The 27,539-nt window shown below is 51.1% G+C and overlaps 2 protein-coding genes across 4 annotated transcripts in view; one reads left to right on the top strand and one right to left on the bottom strand.

Annotated features, from left to right (window-relative positions):
* Window positions 1–8,900: 8,900 nt before the first annotated feature.
* Window positions 8,901–27,539, bottom strand: part of POLR3GL (RNA polymerase III subunit GL) — a 20,841-nt gene continuing 2,202 nt past the window's right edge. Inside the window, exons 1-9 of one of the 3 annotated variants that reach the window (XM_045582967.1) lie at window positions 22,181–22,276; window positions 13,686–13,816; window positions 12,251–12,412; window positions 11,785–11,914; window positions 10,971–11,039; window positions 10,575–10,631; window positions 9,748–9,821; window positions 9,292–9,402; window positions 8,901–8,998 (exon numbers count right to left, since the gene is read on the bottom strand). In XM_045582967.1, coding sequence (XP_045438923.1) covers window positions 8,912–8,998; window positions 9,292–9,402; window positions 9,748–9,821; window positions 10,575–10,631; window positions 10,971–11,039; window positions 11,785–11,914; window positions 12,251–12,412; window positions 13,686–13,781 — 786 coding nt within the window. In that variant the 5' untranslated portion in view covers window positions 13,782–13,816; window positions 22,181–22,276 and the 3' untranslated portion in view covers window positions 8,901–8,911. Of the gene's footprint in view, window positions 8,999–9,291; window positions 9,403–9,747; window positions 9,822–10,574; window positions 10,632–10,970; window positions 11,040–11,784; window positions 11,915–12,250; window positions 12,413–13,685; window positions 13,817–22,180; window positions 22,323–27,539 lie in introns of those variants that run through there. The other 2 variants (XM_036442752.2, XM_045582968.1) reach the window with 2 other exon arrangements.
* Window positions 25,069–26,622, top strand: ANKRD34A (ankyrin repeat domain 34A). Its single transcript, XM_036442745.2, has one exon. It carries the CDS (start codon window positions 25,114–25,116, stop codon window positions 26,584–26,586), a length of 1,473 nt encoding a protein of 490 aa, XP_036298638.1. The 5' UTR covers window positions 25,069–25,113; the 3' UTR covers window positions 26,587–26,622.

Here is a 27,539-nt window from a genome sequence, read left to right as displayed (position 1 = left end):
GTAAAATTGGCTCTCGGGCCGAAACTGGTTTGGCTCAGTGGTAGAGCGTCGGTCTTCGGACTGAAAGGTCCCAGGTTCGATTCCGGTCAAGGGCATGTACCTTGGTTGCAGGCACATCCCCAGTAGTGGGTGTGCAAGAGGCAGCTGGTTGATGTTTCTTTCTCATTGACGTTTCTAGCTCTCTATCTCTCTCCCTTCCTCTCTGTAAAAAATCAATTATATATATATATATATATATATATATATATATATATATATATATATATATATTTTTTTTTTTTTTAATTGGCTCTCGGGCCGATGTGCCATGTGTATTCTGTGGCTCCAAACATGCCTCCCCATGTCACCTATGAATAGCCCAATTCAAGAAGCACAATGCTAACGACAGAGTCAAAGCGAGGAATGGAAAGAAAGACATGGAGATGGGAGAAGAGTCAAGAAGAAGAAAAGAATCTCAAAGACACCAAAACTGGTTTGGCTCAGTGGATAGAGCATTGGTCTGCGAACTGAAGGGTCCCAGGTTCGATTCTGGTCAAGGGCATGTACATTGGTTGCGGGCACATCTCCGGTAGGGGGTGTGCAGGAGGCAGCTGGTCGATGATTCTCTCTCATTGATGTTTCTAGCTTTCTATCCCTCTCTCTTACTCTCTCTCTAAAAAAAAAAAAAAAAATAAATAAATAAATAAAAAAATAAATAAATAAATAAAATATATTAAATAAATTTTAAAAAAAGAATCTCAAAGACACTGAGTCTGAGAGGCAAGCTCTCTCTGACCCTAAGTCAACTCTCCTGCCCTGGTGCAGGTCAGCCCCTGAGACGTTTGTAGGCACCCTGATGACTCTGGGCAGGTGTTAGAGTGGTGACTCAGAGTGAAAAGCAAGTATCAAAACAAGAGCCACGCCAAGTAAGGGAGAGGTGAGGAGCTGAGAGCAGCCAAGTGTGGTCAGACAGGAAGAAAGGTCTCGGGACCAGGAGAGGCACGTGGGGATGGGGAGCTGAGGGCATTCGCCCTTTCCCCTACTGTGCCCATCCTTGTTTCACTGCCTCTTACCTCCCTGGCGAGAAAAATGGGTAGAGTTACGCTAATCGCCTTGGATGAGAGAATTCCCTTCCCAGATTGGCTGCCTCTCTGGCCATAGCAGAGCATAGGAGGATAAGCATCAGTGTTACAGACAGAAATAGAAAATCGGGAACCAGCTATGGTTATGGGAAATATTAATCATGCTCGTTAACTATGATCGCCTTGTTCTAGTTAAAGAAAGCACATTCCAACCTGTCTGGGAGGTGTACACCCCCGGACCTGGGAGTCAACCTTGGAATGTGGTCCATCCCCCATCAAGAATTGCCTAATATGCTGAAACTGGTTTGGCTCAGTGGATAGAGCGTGGGTCTGCGGACTGAAAGGTCCCAGGTTCGATTCCAGTCAGGGGCATGTACCTTGGTTGCGGGCACTTCCGGTAGGGGGGGTGTGCAGGAGGCAGCTGGTCAATGTTTCTCTCTTATGGATGTTTCTAGCTCTCTGTCCCTCTCCCTTCCTCTCTGTAAAAAAATCAATAAAATATATATTTTTTTAAAAATTGCCTAATGTGGAAAGATGAACAACCTTGTTGCCCAAACAATGGAGTCGCGCACCAGTGCCTCCCTCCCCCCAGCCCACTCCCCCAGATTCCTGTTCCCCCATGTAATCTTTGTCCTGCCTAATAAACAGCTGGCTTATGGTGGGAGCAGGCAGATGTTTGTGGGTGACCTGTGCTCTCTGGTACAGCCAGCAGTTTTGGAATAAAGGCTCACATAGGATTCAACCCTGTCTCTGCTTAATTGGCTCAACCTGTGTCTGCTTAACAGGCAGCCCAGACCCATTGGCTGTCCAGCTACCCCAAGGCTTGCCTCTATGTACAAATGGGATCTTATCTATTTTCTCCAAGATAGAATCTACCCCAGATCAGTGTCCCAGGCTCAGGTGAGTTCATTCCCTCCACCCCTTCCATAAGGCAAAGACAAGCCCAACTACTCTCCCTCCTGTTCTAACACTGTCCCTGCTGCCTGCGTGTAACAAAGGGTTAGATGTCCGGTCAGTGTGGCTCAGTGGTTGAGCATTGATCTATGAACCAGGAGGTCACGGTTTGATTCCGGGTTAGGGCACATGCCTGGGTTGTGGGCTCGATCCCCAGTGTGGGGCATGCAGGAGGCAGCCAATCAATGATTATCTCTCATCATTGATGTTTTTATCTCTCTCCCTCTCCCTTCCTCTCTGAAATCAATAAGAAATATATATATACAAAGAGCATTAGAGCCTAGCCGGTTTGGCTCAGTGGATAGAGTGCCAGCCTGCAGACCAAAGGCTCCCAGGTTTAATTCTGGTCAAGGGCATACGCCCAGGTTGCGGGTGTGCAGGAGGCAGCCAATCAATGATTCTCTCTTATCATTGATGTTTCTATCTCTCTCTTCCTCTCCCTTCCTCTCTGAAATCAATAAATATATATTTTTTTAAAGAGACAAGACTAGGGTATTTTCTCTCTTTGTCTGTTGTACACCAAGAGAAATGGAACACCAGGACGAGGAAGATTCAGGGAAGCAAGGGCCCTGGTTTGGGGAAGTCCAGCCCACAGCTGAGGATGCTGGGGGAGAGGAGGTGTGAGAGTGAGAACAGTCCCAGAGTCAGAGGGCATGGGGACAGCGCCTCCGCATTGGTCAAGACCAGGTCTGAGAAGTCCTTGGATTCCGTCCTCCCAAGTCTTGGGTTCCCAAGCTGATTGCCCTTAGCTTCTCAGTTAGGGCTGGATCCTTGTCTTCGCAATGACTCCCAGTAGGGTTGCAGGAAAAACCTCCATCCCCTTCTGGGCACAAAATAGTAAATTAAGTTGGTGATAAGGCAAAAGCATTTCTGAGGTAATAGAGGAAACTAGAATTTCTTATTTCCAGCTTTCTGGACCCAAATAACCTGGCCCAGGGCAGGGGAGAAGGGGGAGGATGGGGGATGAGCCTTGCCATGGCCAGGTGGCTCAGTTGGTTGGAGCATCATCCCGTACACCAAAACATTGCAGGCTCAGTTTGGGTCAGGCATATACCTAGGTTGCAGGTTCGATCTCTAGTCAGGGAGGGAATGGGAGGCAACCAATCAATGTTTCTCTCTCATATTTATCTCTCTCTCAAATCAATAAAAGCATAACCTCAGGTGAGGATAAAATAAAAATAAGCCCTGCCAGTGTGGCTCAGTGTTTGAGCATTAACCTATGAGCCAGGAGGTCATGGTTCAATTTCCGGTCAGGGCACATGCCCGGGTTGCAGACTTGATCTGCAGTCAATTGATGATTCTCTCTCATCATTGATGTTTCTATCTCTCTCTCCCTCTCCCCTCCTCTCTGAAAAAGAAAAATTACATATAGAAAAAAGTGAGCCTCGCCCTGGCCAGGTAGCTCATCGCTGTCTAGTTGGTTAGACTCTAACTGTTGGAGCACCAACCCAACACACGACGGGTGCAGGCTGAAGCCCCAGTCAGGGCAGATACAAGAACCAATCAATTATATATATACACTAGAGGCCCGACGCACGAAATTTGTGCAAGAGGCTCAGCCCTCGCAGCCCTGGCTTTGTCCAAAAGGTCATCTGGAAGGGTGTCTGGAGGGTCGTTCGACTGTCCGGTCTAATTAGCATATCACGCTTTTATGACAGATCATCAATAAAATTATGTATGTATATTTTTAAATATATATTTATTGATTTCGCAGAGGAAGGGAGAGGGAGAGAAACATCAGTGATGAGAGTGAATCACTGATCAGCTGCCTCCTGCACACCCCCTACTGTGAACCAAGCACACAAGCTGGGCATGTGCTCTGGCCAGGAATGAACTGTGACCTCCTGGCTTATAGGCCAACACGCAACCACTGAGCCATGCTGGCTGGACAATAAAATTATACTTTAATAATAAAAAAAAAAAGATCCAACCAGTGAATGCATAAATAAGTGGAACAACAAATTGATGTTTCTCTCTCTAAAAAAATATATCTTTAGTGGGGTTTTTTGTTTGTTGTTTTTTGTTTGTTTGTTTTTAAGTGAGCCTCAGTAGGGGAAAGGTTAATGGAGAAAGGGTTACCACTGGCCTGGCCAGATTATGTAACTGAGCTACAGCGTTCCTCTCCATCTCATTTCTCTTCTCTGTCCTCTGGCCACATAGATGGGAGAGGGGGTAGAGAGGACCTGTCCCACTGGCTTCTTCCTCAGTCAGAAATGTCTAGGTAACCTGCTTGATTTGAGCCCTCTCTGGTGACCTTGAACTCTGCTCTAGGAGTTATCTCCTTTCTTGCTAGTTGATGGAATTGCTGATTCTCCTACTACTAAGCTGCAGCAGGTTCTTGGAAAGGACTGGCCAGGTGCCGGAGTTATCTTTAGCTCGCCCACGCTGAAAATAAGATGGGAAAATCCAGCAGATGGAAGGGGTTCAGCAAAAGCTGGCCACGTCCTGCCTGACCTCTGTTCTCAGAACCATTGGGGCTCGTCAGCGTGAAGGACTCCCGCTGGACACTCCTGACCCAGACTCTGTTTCATTCATGAAGAATTTGAGGCTTGAGACGGGACATAACTTTCCCAAGGACACAGCGCTGTGGAGTGGTGAAGCGGGGACCCACCCCAGGGCTTCGCCCGGCTGAGATGACAGCCCTCTCCCTGGGGGTAGTGCACCCTACCTGCCTCTTAAAGCTCAAGCAACAGTAACAACGAATCCAGGAAAATAATCGTCTCTTCCTCACCAAACCAAGGGTGCCCTGCCCACCTGACACCTGACCCTCCAATGTCCTTTGGTCTCCACTCCCCATCTTCTCAGTGTCAGGCTGCATCCGGGCCTCCCAGGTGGCTCTCCCTCGAACCACGTGAGACCCTGCAGTGACATCGGCAGCCCCCACTCCCACGCTTCCTGCTCAGGGTGGGAGGGGACCAGGAGGCTGGTCACAGGTGCCAGAAAAGGATAGGACTCTTGCCAGGGAACCTCCCCTGCCTGGGGCCAGTGCGGCCCAGGCTGTGGGCCTGGGGCCAGTCCAACAGAAGCAGGCCCTAGCGGGCACACCACTCCAGGCTGAGCAAGCACCACACGGATCCTCTCCGAATGTTTAGAAAAAGGCCTCGCCGAAACCGGTTTGGCTCCGTGGATAGAGCGTCAGTCTGCAGACTGAAGGGTCCCGGGTTCGATTCCGGTCAAGGGCATGTATGTTGGCTACAGACACATCACCAGTGGGGAATGTGCAGGAGGCAGCTTGTCGATGTTTCTCTCTCATCGACGTTTCTGGCTATCTTTCTCCCTTCCTCTCTGTAAAAAAATCAATAAAATATATATATTTTTAAATATATATATATATATATATATATATATTTAAAAAAAAAGAAGAAAAAGAAGAAGAAGGCCTCGACCTCTACCCTTTCTCTTGGTTCCCCAGAGGAACAGCAGCCCTGACTGTTTACTGTGCCTTAGCAACCCCGGCCTGCCTGACGGAGCCTGTGGAAAGTGGGGGAGAGGTCAATGGAAACAGACGAGCTCATGCCTGGAACCGCTCCGGAATCCGGGGAAGCTGCTGCGTCTCATGCCTCTGGCTTCGCTCTGCAAGGTCACCTGCCAGCAGAGCCGGGAAGCCAGACAGGAAAGAGTTCAAGAATGGACTGATCTTGCCCAGGCTGGTTTGGCCCAGTGGATGGAGCATCGGCCTGTGGACTGAAGGGTCCCAGGGTCGATTCCGGTCAAGGGCATGTGCCTTGGTTGTGGGCACATCCCCACTGGAGAGTGTGCGGGAGGCAGCGGATTGATGTTTCTCTCTCATCAATGTTTCTGACTCTCTAGCCCTCTCCCCTCCTCTCTGTAAAAAAAAAAAAAAATCAATAAAATATATTTTAAAAAAAAGAATAGTCTGAACTTTCTGGTAGTTTGTCTTTGAGGTAAGACAACTGATCCCAAGTGGTCACTCTAACCTCTGTCCTCCTGTCTCCTGTTTCAGGAGCAGAGGATATGTGTGTGTGTGTGTGTGTGTGTGTGTGTGTGAGGTGTGTGTGTGTGTGTGTGTGTGTGTGTATGTGTGTGTGAGGTGTGTGTGTTGTGTGTATGTGTGTGTGTGTGTCTGTGTGTGTGTGTGTGTGTGTGTGTGTGTGTGTGAGGTGTGTGTACAGGGGATGGGGAGATAAGAAGGGCTGGGATGCATTCCTCCTCTACTTGACTTGTGTCTAGAATCTTCTTTGTTCCCATTCTTTAAGTTCCCAGGCTGGCATTGGCGAGATATAGGGTATTGGCTATGACACCAACAAAAACCCAGATCTGGCTGCCTGGTTTGGGAAGGTGAGGGGGGTAGGGAGAAGGGTGCAGAGGGGGGTAGGGGGAAGGGTGCAGAGGGGGGTAGGGGGAAGGGTGCAGAGGGGAGTAGGGGGAAGGGTGCAGAGGGGGGTAGGGGGAAGGGTGCAGAGGGGGGTAGGGGAAGGGTGCAGAGGGGGGCAGGGGAAGGGTGCAGAGGGAGGGTAGGGGGAAGGGTGCAGAGGGGGGTAGGGGGAAGGGTGCAGAGGGGGGCAGGGGGAAGGGTGCAGAGGGGGGCAGGGGGAAGGGTGCAGAGGGGGGTAGGGGGAAGGGTGCAGAGGGGGATAGGGGGAAGGGTGCAGAGGGGGGTAGGGGGAAGGGTGCAGAAGGTTTTTCAGGGCCTTGGTTCTGTTTCTTGCGTGTTTCTCCCTAGTCATCTCCCAGGCTATAGTGTGACTGGGAAACCCCAGGGGCGGGTCCTCTCCCTACCCCACTCCACTTACAACACCTCACCGAGCTAGAAAAAGAAACACAGCAATCATCGCAGATTGCTCAATAACTGGAATGTTCTGTTTCTCTTCCAGTTTCCTTCTCTGTTCTCTTGGCTGCTTCTACCGTAACACCTACTCCTGCACCCAGACCAGGCTTTAAGGGGCTTCCCTCAAAGGAGTCAGGAAGATCTACTGTAAGGCTGCCACTCTCTGTCACTTGAAGCTGCAGGGAATTCAGTGTGCCAGCCCGAATATGGTTGGGAATTTATTTTTTATTTTTTATTTTATTTTTTGATTGATTGATTTGAGAGAGAGAGAGAGAGAGAGAGAGAGAGAGAGAGAGAGAGAGAAGAGAAGCACTTATTTGAGCATTTGTGCATTCTAATATGTGCCCTGACTGGGGATTGAACCCACAACCTTGGCAGAGCAGGGGGAATTTTTTTTTTTTTAGCACACAGCGGATCTTACCAACTGCACTATCTGGCCAGGGCGGGGAATTTCCCGAAGGTTCTCCTATCTTTATGGCTTTCAGATGTGCAGTCAGGCTGCTGTCTGTGCTTGTCTCCTGATTCAGTCCCTGTTCTGCACACGCAGCTAGCGTGTGACTGCTGCATGTCAAGGTGGCTGGAACCAATCAGCTCACGGAGGGCTTTCTCGGAGCCAATCAGAGCCGAGGGAAGTGACCTCACCCAGAGGAGAGCTGTGTGGGCGAGGAGGCACCTCTCAGAGCTGTGTGTCCCCAAGTCACTCCGCTCCGCTCCACCCCACCCTCCTCGGTTCCTGAAGCAACACCACCCACCGTTCCTCCCAAAGAAGGAAGTGAGCAGGGCTAACTACATTCCTCCTGGGAAGAACAGAACAAAGCAAAGCAACTGCCACTTGGCCTCACAGTGGCTTCTAGAGGGGAGAGCAGAATGCTCAGGGGCTTCACCTGCACAGACAAGCCATTCCAAGCGTGTCCCGGGGCCTGGCAGCCGCGGGGGAGGGCGCTGAGGAAGTCCCAGCACCTCCCCCCGCTTCCCTCCCCACACCTGGCTTTCTGGACTCTCCCCACAAAAATAGCTGCAGTCGTTTTCTGTAAACAAGGACAAGCTCAAGGCCAAGTGTGGGAAAGAGCGGGCCTGCATCCTGCGGACATGCGAGGACAGGCGCAGTCCTGGCCCTGGCCGGAGGCTCGGCCGTGCACTGACCTTCAGGGCCAGCGCTGTTCTCCTCCTCCGCTCTGCACGGCCCCTCAGAGGAGCTTCCTGAATGTTCCTGGCACGGCTAGATGGGGAGCACGTGTCCCCCCATGGGGTGGGCAGGGAGGGGAAAGAACAAGAAGGCTGTAGCCCCCAGGTGTCCCACTGGACGCGGACAGGTCCGGGGAGAATGGCTCAGCGAGGCATCCCCTCCAATCCTCCAGCCCTCTCCCACCAGGCCTCACCCTGAACAGAAAGACAGATTTTTAAAAAAATGTTTTTATTTAAAAATATAAGACTGGCCTTAGGCCTCCTAACTGCTCCCACCCCCAATTATCTCCACAAAGAACCACAAAATGTGGGGAAGGACACGTGCGCAGCTGTCTCCTTCTCAGTTCCAGCTCTTCTCTCCACCTCCTTCCTCCCTGGCAGACCCGGAGACATCGGCCCTCTGCCCTTTCGCCAAGATCTCAGAAGTGACACCAGAGCCGAAACCGGTGTGGCTCAGTGGATAGAGCATCGGCCTGCAGACTGAAGGGTCCCAGGTTCGATACCGGTCAAGGGCGCGTACCTTGGTTGCGGGCACATTCCCAGTGGGAGGTGTGCAAGAGGCAGCTGATTGATGTTTCTCTCTCATCGATGTTTCTAACTCTCTATCCTCTCCTTCCTCTCTGTAAAAAATCAATATTAAAAAAAAGAGGTTATAGAAAACTCTTTAAAGAAGAAGAAGAGGAGGAGGAGGAGGAGGAGGAGGAGGAGGAGGAGGAAACGACACCAGGGTAGAGGGAGGAGAGGGGTAGAAAAGAAAGATCTCTCTCACCATTCTCCATTTCCATCTCCATACACCAAACAGGTTATCTGGACACTGAGCAAAAGACTTCCTTGTCCACAAAACCACGTAATAGGGACAGTGACTCTCTGTGCCCTAAATCAGAAAGATACGAAGGTCCCGGGTGCTGTTGAGGGTCCTTATTCAGTAGATAGCCTCATCCATATTGTCATCACTGTCAACCCCAAAGTCCTCTCCGTTGTCGAAATACGACATGATGTAATCAGTTTCCTGTAACACAAAGTAAAGAAAAGTCAGGCATGCTTCTGGCATTCTCCTTCCTCCCTGTGTACCAGGCCCCTTCCCTCCCAACCACACCATCCAGGCCTGGAAACCCCGTCCAGCGGTGGCTGGCTCTGCAGAGGAGCCGGCGGCAGAGACAGCGGAGGGCACCGTCTCCTTTGGCCCTCCCGCCCTCTGAAGAGAACAGCCCTGTGAACAGGGTTGAGATCCCCAGAGCTGACGAGAGCAAGAGAACAAGAGGGCATGAGAGAGGAACTGCGGGCGGAGAGGGGTCTCCTCACCTCTTCGTGTTCTTCTTCATCGTACTCCTCCTCCTCTTCCTCTTCCTTCTCTTCCTCTTCTTTCTCCTCGTCTTCCTCTGAAGTTACTTCTTCCTCCTTCTTCTCCAGAGTCTTTTTTTTTTTAAGATTTTGTATTGATTTTTAGGGAGAGAGTAAGGGAGAGGGAGAGAGAAATATCATTCATCCGCTGCCTCCTACATGCCCCCCACCAGGGATTGAGTCAGCTACCAGGGCATGTGTTCTGACCGGGAATAGAACTAGCAACTTTTCAGTGCACAGGTCAATGCCCCACCAACTGAGCCACACCGGCTAGGGCCTTCTCCAGGGTCATACGTGAAGATGAATAGGAAGACAAACTCAGACGCAGCGCACAGAAGGGAAAAGTGAGGCACACATGGCCGAAGAGGAGGGCATGGAGCTGGGGCTCAGGTGGTCTCTGTGCACATTTCTTCTTACCTCTAGTTTCTGTATTGTTTCCTCTTTGTCTTCTGTGGTCTTGGGGGGTCTCTTGGGAAGCAGAATGGTGGTCCCTGGTGAGAAGATTAAAAAAGAATTGAACCATCAGCCCTGACTGATGTGGCTCAGTGGACGGAGCATCAGCCTGTGGACTGAAGGGTCCCAGGTTCAATTCTGGTCAAGGGCATGTACCTTGGTTGTGGGCACATCCCCAGAGGAGGGGTGTGCAGGAGGCAGCTGATCGATGTTTCTCTCTCATAGATGTTTCTGACTCTCTATCCCTCTCCCTTCCTCTCTGGGGGGGGGGGGGAATATATATATTTAAAAAATATATATAAAATATATATATATAAATATATATATAAAATAAAATATATATATAAATATATATATATATAATATATATATATATATTTTTTTTTTTTAATTGAGCCATCATCCTGGTGGATGCGGCTCAGTGGTTGAATAGCAACCTATAAACCAGGAGGTCACAGTTCAATTCTTGGTCAGGGCACATGCCCGGGGTGTAGGCTCAATCCCTGGTAGGAGGCATGCAGGAGGCAGATGAGTGATGAATCTCTCTCATCATTTATGTTTCTATTGCTCTCTTCCTCTATGAAATCAATAATATATATTGATTTCTTTTTTTAAGTGAATCATCAGAGAGCAAACTTCCTACATTTCTACCACCTTCCTGCAAAGACCACGTCACTCTGCTGCCCTCATGTGGCCATCAAGGTGTCCAGCAACAACAACACTGAGCGCTTCGAGTGGGATGAGGAGGGCAGGAGGAAAGCTCTTTTCCCTCTCTTTCCAGACACACTCACGCTCCTTCTGTAGCTTCCGCACTCGGATCCTCAGCTCCCGGGGTAGACGTCGCCAGTCTGGGAACAGTGGGAAAGTAAAAGTCAGCACGACCCTGCCTGGGGTGGAGGGGGACTTCTCTGAATGATGACTGGCTTCAGAGATGAGGGTGGGGATGAATGTGAGGAAGGAAGGGGTTGGGTCAAAGTTGCTTGGAACAAAACTGTGGCTTGGATGCCTCCAGGGGAGTGAGGGCTAGTCAACCTGAGAGTCTTTACTAGTATATGTAAGGGTCCGGTTTGTGAATACTGAGTGGGGTGGCGGGGGTGGGGGGGAGGGAGACAGAAGAGGGTGAATGGGGTGGGGGCCAGTGTTGAGACATTTGAAAGAAGGAGTCAGTGAAAGGACCCACCACCTACCAGGGTTCCAGTCGATGGCACTGTCGATCGGCCCTGACATCTGATATTTGTCTGAGTAACGCTCCACATCTGAGGGGTCAGAGGCCAAGGGTCAAAGTTTTATCCTTTCTGAGGCCTAGACCAGGGTTGTTCCTGAGGGCCCAGCCCTCTCAACACTTAGGAATTGTCTGTTCCCTCAGCCCACACCCAGACCCAGGGGTCAGCTTCAGGGAGGACCTTCCACCGTCTTGTAACATGTCCCTTTGCCACCTGAAATTATGATTTTTTTTTTTTAATCGCCCTTGACCCAAAGGCATGGGCCTACCAAGAGGCAGTGATAGAGTAAGGGTTCCCGTATTCCCTTTGCTCCTTGTTCATGGGCTAACTTCCACGCATCTTTCCTCTCCCTGAGCTTCCACTTCCAAGGAATACTGTCCTTCCACCGCAGCTCATAAACATCCACTGTCCCAGGCCTCCCACATGCACCCCCTCCTCCAGGCCCTCTTGGTCTCCCCGACTTCTCCGCAACCCACCAACCAGAAAGGTAACCCCTCTCATTGGCAGGGTATCTCAGAGGCCTAACACCAGCCCCCCTTCCGATTGGTCGGTGCCTGTAATATCCAGATTGTTAAACATTATAAATCATCCCCCCATTTATATGTTCCAAAACTATTGCAAAACACAAAACAAATCATGGACACTGTCGCGTGTTTCGAATCCAGGGGTGATTATGATGATCAGACGGTGAGCATCCTGTGCCGCTTCTGGCGTCTCTGGCCCCCAGTGGCACTGCCCCCGGGAGGCACTCAGGAGGTGACCCTAGCATCCGACTGACCTCTCTTGGGGACCGCCGGCCGGATGAAGTAGGGGAGCTGCCTCATGGCCCCTCGCAGCTCCTGCTTCAGCGCCAGGACGTACTCCCCTTCCTCCCCTGAGGGCAGAGGCACAGGGCGGAACTCCAGGGGCTAGGGAGACGGGCAGGCGTCAGTCCGGGGAGAAAATGAATGAAGCACAAATGCAGGGGGTGTCTCCCCCCAGCTCAATCCCATGCTCCTGCCGAGAGAAGGGCCAGGAGAGCAAAGGGGAGCAACACGCCTTTTGAAAGCTGGGGAGCCAGGCCTGGGGAGTCGGGGCAGACACCTCCCTGCCTGGAGAACATCCATGTGAGCTGGGTGCACCGAAGCAGGGAGGAGCAAGAGAAGGATGGTTTCAGGATGGCCCAGGAGGCATGCAGGGCCAGACACAGCCAGCCAGGGCATGTGGGAGGCCTAGGGACGGAGGGACAGAGGGAGGGCACTCACGGGGAAGAGTGGAGAAGGCTGCAGTGTGGGTGGGGGCAGAGCATCCCCCTTCCCGATGCCCACGGCCTCCATGTTGAAGGTCAGCTGGCCACGGCCCCGGCCCCGGCCCCGGCCCGCCATGGTGGAAGAGGCCTGGGGATTCAGAGCTCCGACGAGAAAGACCTGGTGAAGATAAACACAAAGGGGAGAAGGGCAGCAGAATGGGTGGGAAGCCAGGGAGGTATACGACACGCAATCTTTTTTTCTCCTGGGACCCGGAACGCCAGTGTGAGTCACTAGGTTTTGATGGAGAAGGCACGGGCCAGGCAGAGAACTTGGGGAAATATAAACGTGGATGAGACGTGGTCTCAACAGGAAGATCACTGCAACGCGGTGTAACAGAGGGGAAAGTGGTTAGATCCTTGGACAAAACGGCCCTGCATCCCTAAGATAATTTGATGTTTATCACCACCTGCCTACCTACATATGACCTTTTAATTCTCTCTCTCCCTGGCTTCCCAAACCCAGCCAAGCCCCGATTCAATCCAATTCAATGCATTTCAACAAAACGCTTAGTCAGAATGTACCACGAGGAAGCAGTATGACAGGCACTGTGGGGGCACAGGGATCACTCATCAGTCTCCGTCAGCGGCGGGCGAGTGTGGGGGTGGGGGAATGGGCAGAGAGGAGAACTGTTACAATCAAATTGATCTCTTAAAACACCACTCGGCAGTTGTAACCGGTTTGGCTCAGTGGATAGAGCGTCAGCCCGCAGACCCAAGGGTCCCAGGTGTGATTCCGGTCAAGGGCATGTACCTTGGTTGCAGGCACATTGCCAGTAGGGGGTGTGCAGGAGGCAGCTGATCAATGTTTCTCATTGATGTTTCTGTCTATCCCTCTCCCTTCCTTTCTGTAAAAAAATCAACAAAATATATTAAAAACAAAAAACAAAAAAACACCACTTGGAAGCACAGAACTTAGAATTGGAAGGACCCACAGAGTTATCTAGTCCAGTACCCCACTTGGTAAGCTGTCAGTCGTTCTGTGTCCAGGGGTGTTTTCCTAGAGAGAGGGCGTCCATTCTCCCCCATCGAGGCCCGTTCCACCGGGATTGACTCTGATGAATTGAAAGCTCCTCTTGCTACTGAGCTGAGCTCCGCCTCTTGTCATCCTCAGACTTGCGGGGCCAGTCTGATAGCATTGGGGGTAAAGTCCCCCAAAGAAAATGCAACTTGCCCGGCCCGGCGTGCTGAGTGGCTGAGCACAGACATGTGCCGGGTCATGGGCTGCATCCCCATTGTGGGTGCGCAGGAGGCGGCCGGTGAATGATTCTCTCTCATCATGGATGTTTCTATCTCGCTCTCCCTCTCCCTTCCTCTCTGGAATCAATAAAAATATATTTAAAAAGAAAATAAAACTTGGGGGGGAAAAGATACCCTAGTAGCAAGGAACATACCTTAGCATCTTGGTTTCTAATACTATTTTCTAATAAAAGGGGCCACGGCTTCTTGAAGAAATGGCTAAGTCTAGGACCAGGGCAGGAAATACACATGATGAGCCGGAAGTTTCTTCTGGTGCCAGTAAGTGCTAAGACAAAACAAAACAAAAACAACAACAAAAACACCACACATGGATGAGGGTCCGTCAAAGGAGCATAGAGTCAAGTGAATGCGCTCCCAATGGCCAAAGCTGGAGCAACTGGAATAATAACAGGGTAGTATGGGATTACTACCCAAAAGCATGAACTAAATACCCGGGAGTTCACACTGGTATAAATAAATGACTGGATAAATCAATTCATGGGGGAGAAAAAAAATCTCTCATGCAGAATTCCAAATCCATTATGTAGACTGCCCTACAGACAGAGGGTAGAACTCCCCTCTCCCTAGGTGTTGGCCCTGTATGGAAAATTTGGTCCAAAATGTACAGTTTTTAAAAATATATATTTTACTGAGTTTTTACAGAGAGGAAGAGAGAGGGATAGAGTGTTGGAAACATCAATGAGAGAGAAACATCGATCAGCTGCCTCCTGCACACCCCCTACTGGGGATGTGCCTGCAACCAAGGTACATGCCCTTGACCGGAATCAAAACTGGGACCCTTGAGTCCACAGACCGATGCTCTATCCACTGAGCCAAACCGGTTTTGGCAAAAACGTACAGTTTTTGAAAGGGTAAGGTAGTGACTTTACAATGGAGAAATTGGACAAACACTAACTACTTCAGTCAGGTGACCAAGGTCAATATCAACATCTTAAATCACATCATGGGTATGGACCCTTAATATTGAGGTGATGAAATGGCACTTCACCGCTTTATCTCTGTGACCCCCCCTCACCCAAATCCACAACCCCAGTCTACTCGGGAGAAAAGATCGCACAGATTCCAGCAGAAGAGCATCCTATAGGCCTGACCGGTCCTCTCCAACACCGCCACTCACCAAAGCAGGGGAGGCCACCCTTCCATTGTGAAAGGGGACAGCAGTCCTAGGGGCAGCATTCCTTTGTAAAGAACACCATCCCTTTGTTTTCTGGTTAGAGAAGTAATATAATTTATTCTAGAACACTTGGAAACACATAAAGGAATAAAGAAAAAAATACTTATTACTGCATGATGACCACCATCTAGTAATAATCATTACTAATATTTCAACATGTATCCTTTTAATTTCATTTCCATGTGATTGTACACACACACACATACACACACACACATACACACACACACGGACCATGACAACTAAATGTCATGTAATGTACTGGATGGAATCCCGGAACAAAAGGAGCAGCAGGTAAAACTGAGGAAGTGTGAAACAAGTATGACTTTAAAAAATTATAATGTATCAATGTGGTTTCATAAGTGTAACTTATGTACCATACTAATAGATGATGCTAATAATACGAGAAACTGTGTCTCAGGCATAGAGAAACTTTCTGTATTATCTTTTCAGTTTTTCTGTAACTAAAATTGTTTCAAAAACTAAAATCTATTAAAAAAAAAAAAAGAACCTCGAGTCACACTTTAAATCCAGTTTCTCAGACCTTCCTTGTTTTTGATGACCTTGGCCCTTGAAGAGAACTGGTCAGGTATATGATAGGCTGCTCCTCTGCTAGAATTTGTCTCCTGTTTTCCTCCTGATTAGGCTGGGTTTGGGGAGGAGAATCACAGAGGTAAAGTACCATTTCATCACATCATATTAAGGGTAATTGTAACTTGTTAGAGAACAATAGAAAATAATACAGTATATAGCTGAAACCGGTTTGGCTCAATGGATAGAGCATCGGCTTGGGGACTGAAAGGTCCCGGGTTTGATTCCAGTCAAGGGCATATCCCCAGTAGGGGGTGTGCAAGAGGCAGCTGATCGATGACTCTCTTATCATCAATGTTTCTAACTCTCTATCTTTCTCCCTTCCTCTCTGTACAAAAGCAATAAAATATATTTTTTTTAAAAAGAAAATAATACAGTATATAATTAAGATCTCTTAAACTAGTGATTCATAATGTAATTGTTCCCACAGTCCAGAGAAGAGAGAAAACCAGGAGTTTTGGGATGGTGAGGGGAGGATTTATAAATAACGAAGTCTCAAGTTTGGAAGAGCACTTAGAAGTCATGTATTCATTCACGTAACAAATGTTTATTGAGCATCTACTACATGCCAGATATAAAGCCAGATGATGGGGATCATAGTGAATCCTCTAGATTTGCATCCTTCTTCTGATATAAACCATATTTAGTAAATTGTTATTCATCTTCTATTTAAACATCTTTAATGAGAGAATGCCCTATCTCACTCTATAAGTCCTTTCATTTTTTGGATATTTGTTCTTCAATTAATATTCAATAAACACCCTAGACAAAAAATATATGGCTAAATAAAGGGCATTTTATAAAAGGTTACTTATTAAAAATATGTTAAAATAGTTATAAAGTACTGTAATCTATGCTGCAAACATACACACACATTTATGAATAAAAATGTTCTTAAAGCCGAAACCAGTTTGGCTCAGTGGTAGAGTGTCGGTCTGCAGACTGAAAGGTCCCAGGTTTGATTCCGGTCAGGGGCATGTACGTTGGTTGCGGGCACATCCCCAGTAGGGGGCGTGCAAGAGGCAGCTGGTTGACGTTTCTAACTCTCTATCCCTCTCTCTTCCTCTCTTTAAAAAATCAATAAAATATATATTTTTAAAAATGTTCTTAAAGGATATACACCAAAAATTAACATTGATTAATTTTTTTTAATTGATTTTGTACAGAGAGGAAGGGAGAGAGATAGAGAGTTAGAAACATCGATGCGGGAGAGTCATCGATCAGCTGCCTCTTGCACACCCCCTACTGGGGATATGCCCACAACCAAGGTAACATGCCCTTGACCGGAATCGAACCCGGGACCCTTCAGTCCCCAAGCTGACGCTCTATCCATTGAGCCAAACTGGTCTCAGCAACATTGATTAATTTAAGGGTTTTTTGGGGGGAGGGGAGTGGGGAGGGTGTTATTTGTAATTTAAGGTTTTCTTCTATACTGAATAGGTACTGTTTTTGTAATGAGGAAAAAAAATGTTGATTTAAGTTTTAAAATATATACTAACAATAATAGACGAGACTAGTAATGTGTAACAGGAAGGAAGGGGTAAAAGAATATGTGTCTGAGAAACTTGGAAAGTTTCAAGTCCAACTACCACGAAAAAGTGTGAAGGAAAAGCTGGCTGTTAGCTAACAGGTGGATTTGATCTGATTGACAGAATAGAGGGAAGAGAGGACTGGTGGACACTGGGTAAGAGCCCTTCACCACGTCTTCAGGCCCTTTATAGGGAAAGAACACTCCAAGCGCTGGCTGCGGTCTCTTTTCACTTGACAGACAGTGGAGAGGGGAGCTGCTTGTTTGTTAATATATTTTTATTGACTTCAGAGAGGAAGGGAGAGGAAGAGAAAGATTGAAACATCAATGATGAGAATCATTGATCAGCTGCCTCCTGCATGTCCCCTACTGGGGATTGAGCCCACAACCTGGGCATGTGCCCTTGAAGGGAATCAAACCCAGAACCATTAAGTCCACTGGCTGGCGCTCTATCCACTGAGCCAAACTGGCTAGGACTGGGGTGGCAATGAGGCAGGAGGGCTTGTTTGACTGCAAAGCAGCCGAGTCAGGAAAAGGCCATGCGTTTGAGGTTAGACAAATCTAACTCCATTTCCACATATGTATCAAGTGGCTCCCAACCAAATGAGGTAAAATAAGACAAAATTTTATCTAATTCAGGCAATAAACTGAACCATCCACCTCTACCCTACTCAGCTCAGTAATTACAATGAGTCTCTTACACTTAAAATTGTGATTGTGTCTCCATTCTTGACAATAAAATCTCTTACAATCTGGTTCCAAACTACTCATCTTTAATATCAACTGTCCCCCATGTTCACCCCTGTATTCTCCCTCCTGTAAGACAGCAACATCTCATACACATTAAGCTCATCCCCATGATGTATAACTGTGGGTTATGGTACACGTTCTTGAGAACAGGTTACCTCAAAACAGAGAGAAAAACCGTTACATGGAATTTAAGGAAGGCAGTGCATGTGGTGGTTAAGAACATGGATTTGAATCCCAGTTCTGTCATTTCTTAGCTACATAACCTTCAGCAATTTTTAAACTACCTATAAACTGTTCCTTCATCCTTAAAAGGGGAATAATAAAGACAAAATCATCTCCATTCATTTAACAAATATTTACTGAGTGCTTACTCCATGCCAGGCACTGTTCTAAGAGACCCAGGGACTGAGGCCTAGGGCACTCTGAGTTTAGACTTTCCTGTATTTGTAGTGAAAAAATCATCCCAAAGGAATAGATGTGCAAAACATCTGAACAGACAATTGACAAAAGTTGGACCAATTAAAGACTTTTGCTTGTCAATTTTTATACTTAGAGAGAGAGGAAGGGAGAGAGAGAAAAACAAAACAAAACAAAACACAAAAAACACTTATGGCCGAAACCGGTTTGGCTCAATGGATAGAGCCTCAGCCTGCGCAGTGAAGGGCAGTTTGATCCCGGTCGAGGGCATGTACCTTGGTTGCAGGCACATTCCCAGTAGGGGGCGTGCAAGAGGCAGCTGATCGATGACTCTCTCTCACTGATGTTTCTAACTATCTCTCTCCCTTCCTCTCTGTAAAAAATCAATAAAATATATTTTTTAAAAACAAACCAAAAACAAAAACATGAATTGCTTGCCCCACCCGCAAAATTAAAAAACAAACAAACAAAAAACCCCACTGATGATCGGATAGAACCTGGAGCCTGGGTATATGCCCTGACCAGGGAATGAACCAGCCACCTCTGTGTCCACAAAGATGCTCCACCTAACGGACCCAGACAGAACAGGTTCCACAGCCTTTTCCAACGTTCATATCCTTAATCCGCTAATCGTATTAAAATTTTATCCTACAGAAATCATCAGATATATAGTCAGAGATTTAAGTTTAAGGATGTTCATCAAAGAGTTATTCATAGTAGCAAAAATCCTGAAATAACTTAAATGGCCCAACAACAACAACAAAAAAGAATGATAAAAAAAAATTCAAAAGATTCATTTTAGACTTACATAGCCATAAAAAATGACTTTTAAAAATATTTTTTATTGATCTCAGAGAGGAAGAAAGAGGGAGAGAGAGATAGAAACATCAATGATGAGCTGAAACTGGTTTGGCTCAGTGGTAGAGCATCGGTCTGCGGACTGAAAGGTCCCAGGTTTGATTCCGGTCAAGGGCATGTGCCTTGGTTGCGGGCACATCCCCGGTAGGGGGTGTGCAGGAGGCAGCTGGTCGATGTTTCTCTTTCATCGATGTTTCTAGCTCTCTATCTCTCTCCCTTCCTCTCTGTAAAAAATCAATAAAATATATATTTTTTTAAAAGAAACATCAGCCTGGACCAGTTTGGCTCAATGGATAGAGCGTCGGCTTGGGGACTGAAGGGTCCCAGGTTCGATTCCTGTCAAGGGCATGTACCTTGGTTGCGGGCATATCCCCAGTAGGCAGCTGATCAATGACTCTTTCTCATCAATGTTTCTAACTCTCTATATCTCTCTCCCTTCCTCTCTGTACAAAAAAAAAATCAATTAAAAAAAAGAAAAGAAAGAAACATCAATGATGAGAGAGAAGCATTGATTAGCTGCCCCTGCATGCCCCACACTGGGGATGGAGCCCACAACCTGGACATATGCCCTAAACAGGAATAGAATCATGCCCTCCTGGTTCATAGGTCTACACTCAACCACTGCACCGGCCAGCTGAGCCATAAAAAGACTTTAAATAATATTTAAAAACAAAAAAATTCACAATATAATGTAAACTAATGGGGAACATGATAAAAATTGCATTTATTGTAAGACCCTATTTATGCAATATACACAAACATATATGTATACATGCAGAAAAGAAATAGAAGGGATACATATTAAAATGGTAATAATGGTTATCACTACATCATGGTTATGAAATAACAGGTAGTTTTCTTTATACTTTTTTAAAATATATATATTTTTACAGAGAGGAAGGGAGAGAGATAGAGAGCTAGAAACATCGATGAGAGAGAAACATCGACCAGCTGCCTCTTCACACCCCCTACCGGGAATGTGTCGCAACCAAGGTACATGCCCTTGACCGGAATCGAACCTGGGACCTTTCAGTCCGCAGACCCACACTCTACCACTGAGCCAAACCGGCTTCGGCAGTTTTCTTTATACTTTTGTTTCCAATTTTTCTAGAATAAATGTATATTAGTTCTGCAATCAGAAAACAAAAAGGAAGGCGTTCTTTATTTTTAAGAATGCTATCACTAGAGAGATGCAAATCAAAACAACAATGCGGTACCATCTCACACCTGTCGGAGTGGCCAACATCAACAAATCAACAAACGACAAGTGTTGGCGAGGTTGCAGAGAAAAAGGAACCCTCGTGCACTGCTGGTGGGAATGTAGACTGGTGCGACCACTGTGGAGAACAGTATGGAGCTTCCTCAAAAAACTGAAAATGGAACTCCCATTTGACCCAGGAATCCCACTCCTAAGATTATATCCCAAGAAACTAGAAACACCAATCAGAAAGGATGTATGCACCCCTATGTTCATAGCAGCACAATCGACAATAGCTAGGATTTGGAAACAGCCTAGGTGCCCATCAGCAGATGATTGGATCAAAAAACTATGGTACATCTACACAATGGAATATTATGCTGCCATAAAAAAGAAGAAATTCTCATCATTTGCAGCAACCTGGATGGAACTGGAGAACATCATGCTGAGTGAAATAAGCCAGTCAATGAGAAACACCACATGACCTCACTTATTTATGGATGATAAAGAACATTATAAACTGAAGAACCAAAAGATAGATATAGAGACAGTAAAGCAACAAGCAGACTGTCAAATTACAGCGGGGAGGTTAGGGAGATCTGGGGGAGATAAGAGATCAACCGAAGGATTTATATACATGCATATAAGTACAACTAATGGACACAAAACTCTGGGAGGGAGGGCTTGTAGGGGCGGGGGGGGGGGCAATGGTATATGTACAAAGATAATAATTTAATAAAAATAAAAAATAAAAAAATAATGCTATCACTAGCAGAAACTGGTTTGGCTCAGTGGCAGAGCGTCGGTCTGTGGACTGAAAGGTCCCAGGTTTGATTCCGGTCAGGGGCATGTACCTTGGTTGCTGGCACATCCCCAATAGGGGGTGTGCAAGAGGCAGTTGGTCGATGTTTCTCTCTCATCAATGTTTCTAGCTCTCTATCCCTCTCCCTTCCTCTCTGTAAAAAATCAATATATTTTTTAAAAAAGAAAAAAAATGCTATCACTAGGACTGCTCCCCCCTTTCACAGTGTAAGTGTGGGGTGCAGTCTGTCAAGCTATGTATTTGTTTAGACTATTTGTTGGATATCAATTGAAGAACAAATATCCAAAAATGGAATGATCCAAAAAATGAGATAGGGTCATTTTACTAAAGACGATTAACTAGAAGCTGCAAAAACAATTTACTAAGCATGGTTTGCCTGAGGAAGGCTGCATGTCTAGAGTAGAGGATTCATTATGATTCCCCTTGTCTACAACTGTCTGGCATATTTATTTATGCTCAATGAATATTTGTTGAGTGTATGAATGATATCTAAACTTTCTTCCAAACTTGAGACCTTGTGATTCATAAAGTGCCCCCCCACACACACACACACACACTATCCCAGTGTTCCTAGCTTTCTCCCTTCTCTGAACTGTGGGAGCAACTATAAAATGAACCACTACTTTTAAGAGGCCTTAATTATATACTTATTGTATTGTATTTTGTCTTTTATGAATTGTTCCCTAACTACACTAGGAATTTAAATTCTGAATCCCCAATCAATTCCACTCAATCAATCTTTATTGGGCACTGTTCATTACGTATTAGAACTTGCCCTACAAGACATTATATTCTGAGAAGACCAGAAACATTAAAGAGAGAGGGTGCGCTAAGGACTCTAATAGAGGTATATATAAGATGCTATCATCAGACTGGGAAACAATTAATTCGGGGGAGGGAGGGATGGCGGGGAGGTGGTGCAAGAAAGCTACAGGTAGGAAATGGGTCACCTTTCACCTGAGTCTCAGCGGATAACAGGTCTGCCAGGCACCCAGGGGAATACTGTTCATAGGTCCGAGGAGAGCTGCTGCATTTGCAGAGTCCTTAGCACGGGAGGGAGTCTTTCCCACGTTCTGCTTACTGCCTGTCTCTGCTTTAATGTATGCGCAAAGGGGAACTACGGTATTGATCAGTAAGCAGCGGGAAGCCAGAAAGGAAAGGGGAAGGAAGCGGAGGGGCGGGCAGCCCGCTGCCGGGAAGCTCTGTCGGTCTGTCCCGCAGCCGGCCCGGGTGCAGCCGTTCTGGACGACGGGACGGAGGAAGGTCCGCGCCTCCAGGTGGGAGCCTTACCTGCCGCCCCTCCCCCGCGCGGAGCCAAGGCCAAGGCCAACCTGGGTCTGCCCGTCTTCCTCCGGCCGGCGGCGCTCTGGGCCCGCCCCCGCGAGCTCCCCATTGGCCAGTTCTCCCCGCCAATCTAGGAGGAGCCGCCGGGGGGCCCACCCACTGGACGCCGCGGAGTCCGGGGGCGGAGTCAGCCGGAGCCCGGGCCGGAGCCGCCGGCGGGGGGACCCGGGCTGCAGGGTCGGCCCGGGCTCCATGATTTCCACCTCCTCGCAGACCGGGGAGCCCGGCCAGAGGGCCCGCGGGGTTCATAGCGGGCCTGCTGCCCAGAGCTCGCCGGGCTCCGAGGGCTCCCGCCGAGGAACGAGCCCCCGTGCCAGCGGCTCCTTAGGGCTCAGGCTGCGCCACGGCGTGGCCTCAGCGTGGCCTCTGCTCCAGGACCCCAGCCTTCCTCTACCCTGCTCCCTGGAGCACCCCAATGAATGCTCTTCTGGGGGAAAAGTCTCTTTCTGTGGGTGGCTGCCATGTCTGGAAGAAGATGGACAGAGGTTTGGGGGCGGAAGGGTTAGGAATCAGAGAACTAGGGGTAGGGAGCAGTAGCCCAGTGTTCCCTGCATGTTCCGTGGCCCTCCAGCTCCTCTTCGCCCTACGTAAAGGGGACACGGCGGGAAGAGGTGTACACACACACACACACACACACACACGCACACACATATACACACTCACGGCCCAGAAACAGAGAGACAGAGTTCAGAGTGGCGGTACAACATAGGCGTCAAGAATATGCCAGGTGTCAGAGACACGGCCTGGCAGCAGAGAAGGCTCAGGGTCGAGGCCAGGGCACAGTCTCTGGACTAAGACAGACCCGGGGCTGGGAGGTTTTGGAGAACTGGCTTAGAAATGGCTTTCTAAGTCCCTGTTTCTTACAACGGGAAGACATTCCTTCCTTGCAGCGCTGAGTGAGGACTGGAGATATGTAGGTAAAGTGCTTGGCACGTAGCTGGTGTCCAATAAATGGTAGCTGGTAAAAACGGTGGCTTCCCTGCAGCATTTATCTCCCTCCCCCCTTATTTTTAGTGCCTTGGGCCTGGTGGCCTCCGGCCTCTGAATGACCTCAGGTGAGTTTTCCAAATCCTTGGGAAATCATTCCCCCCCCCCCCCTTCCTCTGATGCCTTCCAGCTGGACACAAACCCATTCCTAAAATATGCAGATGGAAGCTATGGTAACCATGGAGACAGGGCAGGTGGCAAGCAGAGGCAGAGGCAGAGGCAGCGAGAGGAACCAATTGCGACCGCAGGGGAGAGAGAGAGAGACGCGAGGAGCGGTCTGGACGGAGACTTCCGCGCAGGATGAGAAAATAGCCTGAGTGAGGCCGAGGGGAGAGGCGCGACGAGAGAGGATGTGTCACAAGGCTCGCGCCTGCCTCCCCGCGCCCTCGCCCCCAAGAACGTGGGGGGATGGGAGGGCCTCCGGGAATGCCCCTTGCCCTTCCTAAAAATTACCCCCAGACACCCACCCCCCTCATACTTAGGAGGTCTGCACAGGGAGCCGGGGTCCAAGTCTATCCGCGCTGAGTGCTCCGTGCGGGGGGAGGAGGAGCGAGGATGCCCCACGGGGTCTGACTTCGGCTCCCCCTGACATTCAAACCCGGAGCCTCTCTCCGCCCAGGATGGGCTCGGGCTGCGGGTCCCGGCGCCCTCCCTCCCCCCTCCGCCCCGGGCCGTAGGTAGGTCAGGTCTGGCGCAGACACACGCCGAGCGCGGAGGAGGGGGACCGGCCGGAGCTCCGGAGCGAATGTAGTTGGTCCCAGTCCGGGTGGCAGAGGAATCTTCTAAGAACCCTCTAGGTTTGTGGGGACCGGAGGGAGGTCGGCGATTGAAGCTCGGAGAATCAGGATTGGAGCTCCGGGTGTAGAGGGTTTGTGGGTGCCTGGGTGGGGGACCGGTTTGGTGCCCGACGCCCCCACCCGCCGAGACGAGGCTATAAATAGCAAAGCAGAGCTCCGCCTTTCGCACCCCCCCCCCCCCAGCCTCTCTCCTCCCCAGCCGGCGCGGTGCCCGGAGCGCACCGGGAGGAGGGACCGGCATCCGATGCCCGGGCGCAGACACTGACACCCAGGGAATCCGGAGGCCCCCCCACGCCATGGGGGCCCCCGGGAAGCCGGCCCCGCCGCCCCGGCCGCCCGGCGGTCCCGGCCTCCGCTCCGGCCGGGCGGAGATGCTGCAGGCGTTCAGGTATCCATCCATTGGGGCGCAAAGCCTGGGAGGGGCAGGAGCCGGGAGTGATGGGGAACCTAGCAGGGGGGAAAAAAAAAAATCCGTTCTCCCCCCCACCACCACCACCACCCATTTTAGGTCCCCAATGCAAGCTGCTTCCCGCCCCCCCCCCCCCCCAATTTATGGGGCTGTGGCAGCCTAAAAGAGGTTCGGAACGGGAATGTGTGTGTGTGAATGTATGGGTGCCTGTGCGTGGGTGGGTGGCATTCGGCATCTGAGAAAGGGGGATTCCAAGTGCAGATAAGAAGAGGGGGGTGCTGGAAAGGTCTGATGAGCCGGGGGGGTGCGGTGTGTGTGTGTGGGGTATCTCTGAGCATGCACGTACCCATTTGCACTCCCGCTGGTCTTCACTGCGGTACACCCTTCCCACCCCTCAGGCATGCTGGGGGGGGGGGGGGGCGGCTCCGGGCGTGAGTTAGAGGAATGAGAGGAAAGGCTGTGCGCCGCGCCCTGGAGAGCCCTCCCACCCCGCGCCCGCCGGGTCCTTCCGCCGGTGCCTCAGTTTCCCTGCCCGAACCCGTCAGTTAAGATGTATCTCTCTCTTGCAGGGATTGGCTTCGCCGCTGAGCCCTCGGGCCTCTTCCAGCCATCCCCCTCCTCCTCCCGCAAACCCCTAGCCTTCCCGGGCAGGCCCCACGCGCGCCCCCGCCCCGGCCGCCGCGGCGATGCTGCACACGGAGGGCCACGCTCTGCTGCGGGCCGTGGGGCAGGGCAAGCTGCGCCTGGCCCGCCTGCTCCTGGAGGGCGGCGCCTACGTGAACGAGGGCGACGCCCAGGGGGAGACGGCGCTGATGGCGGCCTGCCGGGCCCGCTACGACGACCCCCAGAGCCGGGCGCGCATGGTGCGCTACCTGCTGGAGCACGGCGCCGACCCCAACATCGCCGACCGCCTGGGGCGCACGGCGCTCATGCACGCCTGCGCGGGGGGCGGCGGCGCCGCGGTGGCCGCGCTGCTGCTGGCCCACGGCGCCGACCCCTCCGTCCGCGACCACGCGGGCGCCTCGGCGCTGGTGCACGCGCTGGACCGCGGCGACCGCGAGACGCTGGCCACGCTGCTGGACGCCTGCAAGGCCAAGGGCACGGAGGTCATCATCATCACCACCGACACGTCGCCCTCGGGCACCAAGAAGACCCGGCAGTATCTCAACTCGCCGCCGTCCCCGGGCGTGGAGGACCCGGCCCCCGCCGCGCCCAGCCCGGGGGCCTGCACGTCGCCGTCGGACATCCAGCTGCAGGCCGCCGGGGGGGCGCGCGGGCTGCCGTCGCCCCGCACGCAGGAGGAGGAAGAGAAGCGGGACGTGTTCGAATTCCCGCTCCCCAAGCCCCCCGAGGACCCTTCCCCGTCCGAGCAGCTGCCGAAGCCGCCCCGCCACCCGCCCAAGCCGCTCAAGAGGCTCAACTCCGAGCCCTGGGGCCTGGTGGCCCCGCAGCCGGCCCCGCCCGCCGACGGGAGGCTGGGCATGGAGCGCCTGGCCGCCGACTTCAACGGCCTGGCGCTGGGCGGCCGGCCGCGGCTCTCCCGGCGGCACAGCACCGAGGGCGCCGAGGGCCCGCCCCCGTGGGCGGAGAGAGCGGCGGGCGGCGGCGCCCTCTCCCGGCGGAACACCGCGCCCGACGCGCCGGACGCCGGCCCCGCCTCCGGGCTGCGGCACAAACTGAGCCGCATGGAGCAGCCGCTGGAGCTCGACTTCCCCGACCCGCCCGAGGCCGGCCGCCCGGCGCTGGAGCGGCGCCGCTACAGCGCGTCCCCGCTGCCGCTGCCGCCGGCCGGCTCGGCGCCGTCCCCGCGCCAGTCCCAGGAGAGCCTGCCCGGGGCCGTGTCCCCGCTGAGCGGGCGCCGGCGGAGCCCGGGGCTGCTGGAGCGCAGGGGCTCGGGCACGCTGCTCTTGGACCACATCTCGCAGACGCGGCCCGGCTTCCTGCCGCCGCTCAACGTCAACCCGCACCCGCCCATCCCCGACATCCGCCCGCAGCCCGGAGGCCGCGCGCCGTCGCTGCCCGCCCCTCCCCAGGCGGGGGCGCCGGGCTCTCCCAGGACCAAGCGCAAGCTGGTGAGGCGCCACTCCATGCAGAACGAGCAGATCCGCCTGCTCGGGGGCTTCCAGAGTCTGGGCGGGCCCGGGGAGCCGGGGCGCTGAGCGCGGGGACAGGGCGGGATCAGGACAGAGGGAGAACCAGCTCTTTCTCACACACAGACACACACACACACACACACACACCAGACAGGGGGTCTTTCGCATGTGCTCCTGGGCACGGTGCACGCACACATGGGCAGCCGTGTCCGCAAGCACAGTGACTCTTGTTGGCAGGGAAGGGTAAGTCCTCTTCGCTGGACACACAGACACACGCATCCGTGCCCTGGTTGTCACTTCACATGCTTATGAGAAGTTCCCACAAGCCAGGTGCCCAGGCCACTTGGGCTAGGGGCCCCAGATGGGTCCCCACGTCACTGGCATTGCCAGCCCATGGTACCCCCACTGATAGGTAGTCTCTGGCCTCGGTCCTCCCGCAGAAGCAGCCCCCTGCTTTCCGTGTGTGCCCTGAAACACAGCCCTCTCATGACTTTGCACACTGTCTGCCCTCTTTGCGACCATGCCACTCCGTCCGTCCGTCCGTCCGTCCTGCAGGTCTGGCTTCTCTCTCTAGGCCTGGTCCCTGACCACACCCCGCTCCCCGTCCTGGCCATCTGTCAGGGTGTCTTCTTTGCTGGGGGGTTTCCCCGCAGCAATCCCAGCCTCCATTCTGCTGCTGCCCCTCCTGCTCTCAGCTGTACTTCTCTACTTCCTGCTTTTTATTCCCACCCGGCTCCCCCCGCCAGTGCCATACCACTCGCCGCCTCATTTCCCCAGGGCGGGCCATGGGCTCTCACTGCTCTTCTGTCTGAGCTTATGAACACTCGGCGAGTAGAAGTGGGGAGCCCCCCAAAATCACTCCTCTCACTACTCAACATATTGAATAAATGTGTTCAGAAGTCTCTGTTTTGTCTCTTCGGCCTAGGGGCGAGTTTCGGGGATGAGGAATGTGGAGGGCGGGGGATGCTAAATATTCTACAATGATCTAGGGATACTTAGACCTTCCTCCTAGGGGTCCA

The sequence above is a fragment of the Pipistrellus kuhlii genome, unplaced genomic scaffold (genome assembly GCF_014108245.1).
Source record: "Pipistrellus kuhlii isolate mPipKuh1 unplaced genomic scaffold, mPipKuh1.p scaffold_m20_p_18, whole genome shotgun sequence".
In the NCBI taxonomy this organism is placed as follows: domain Eukaryota; kingdom Metazoa; phylum Chordata; class Mammalia; order Chiroptera; family Vespertilionidae; genus Pipistrellus; species Pipistrellus kuhlii.
This window is presented reverse-complemented; position numbering and strand designations above follow the sequence as displayed.

What these genes read in the sequence shown, in the direction of transcription:
- ANKRD34A (XM_036442745.2), top strand. Translation starts at nt 25,114, where the DNA reads ATGCTGCACACGGAGGGCCACGCTCTGCTGCGGGCCGTGGGGCAGGGC.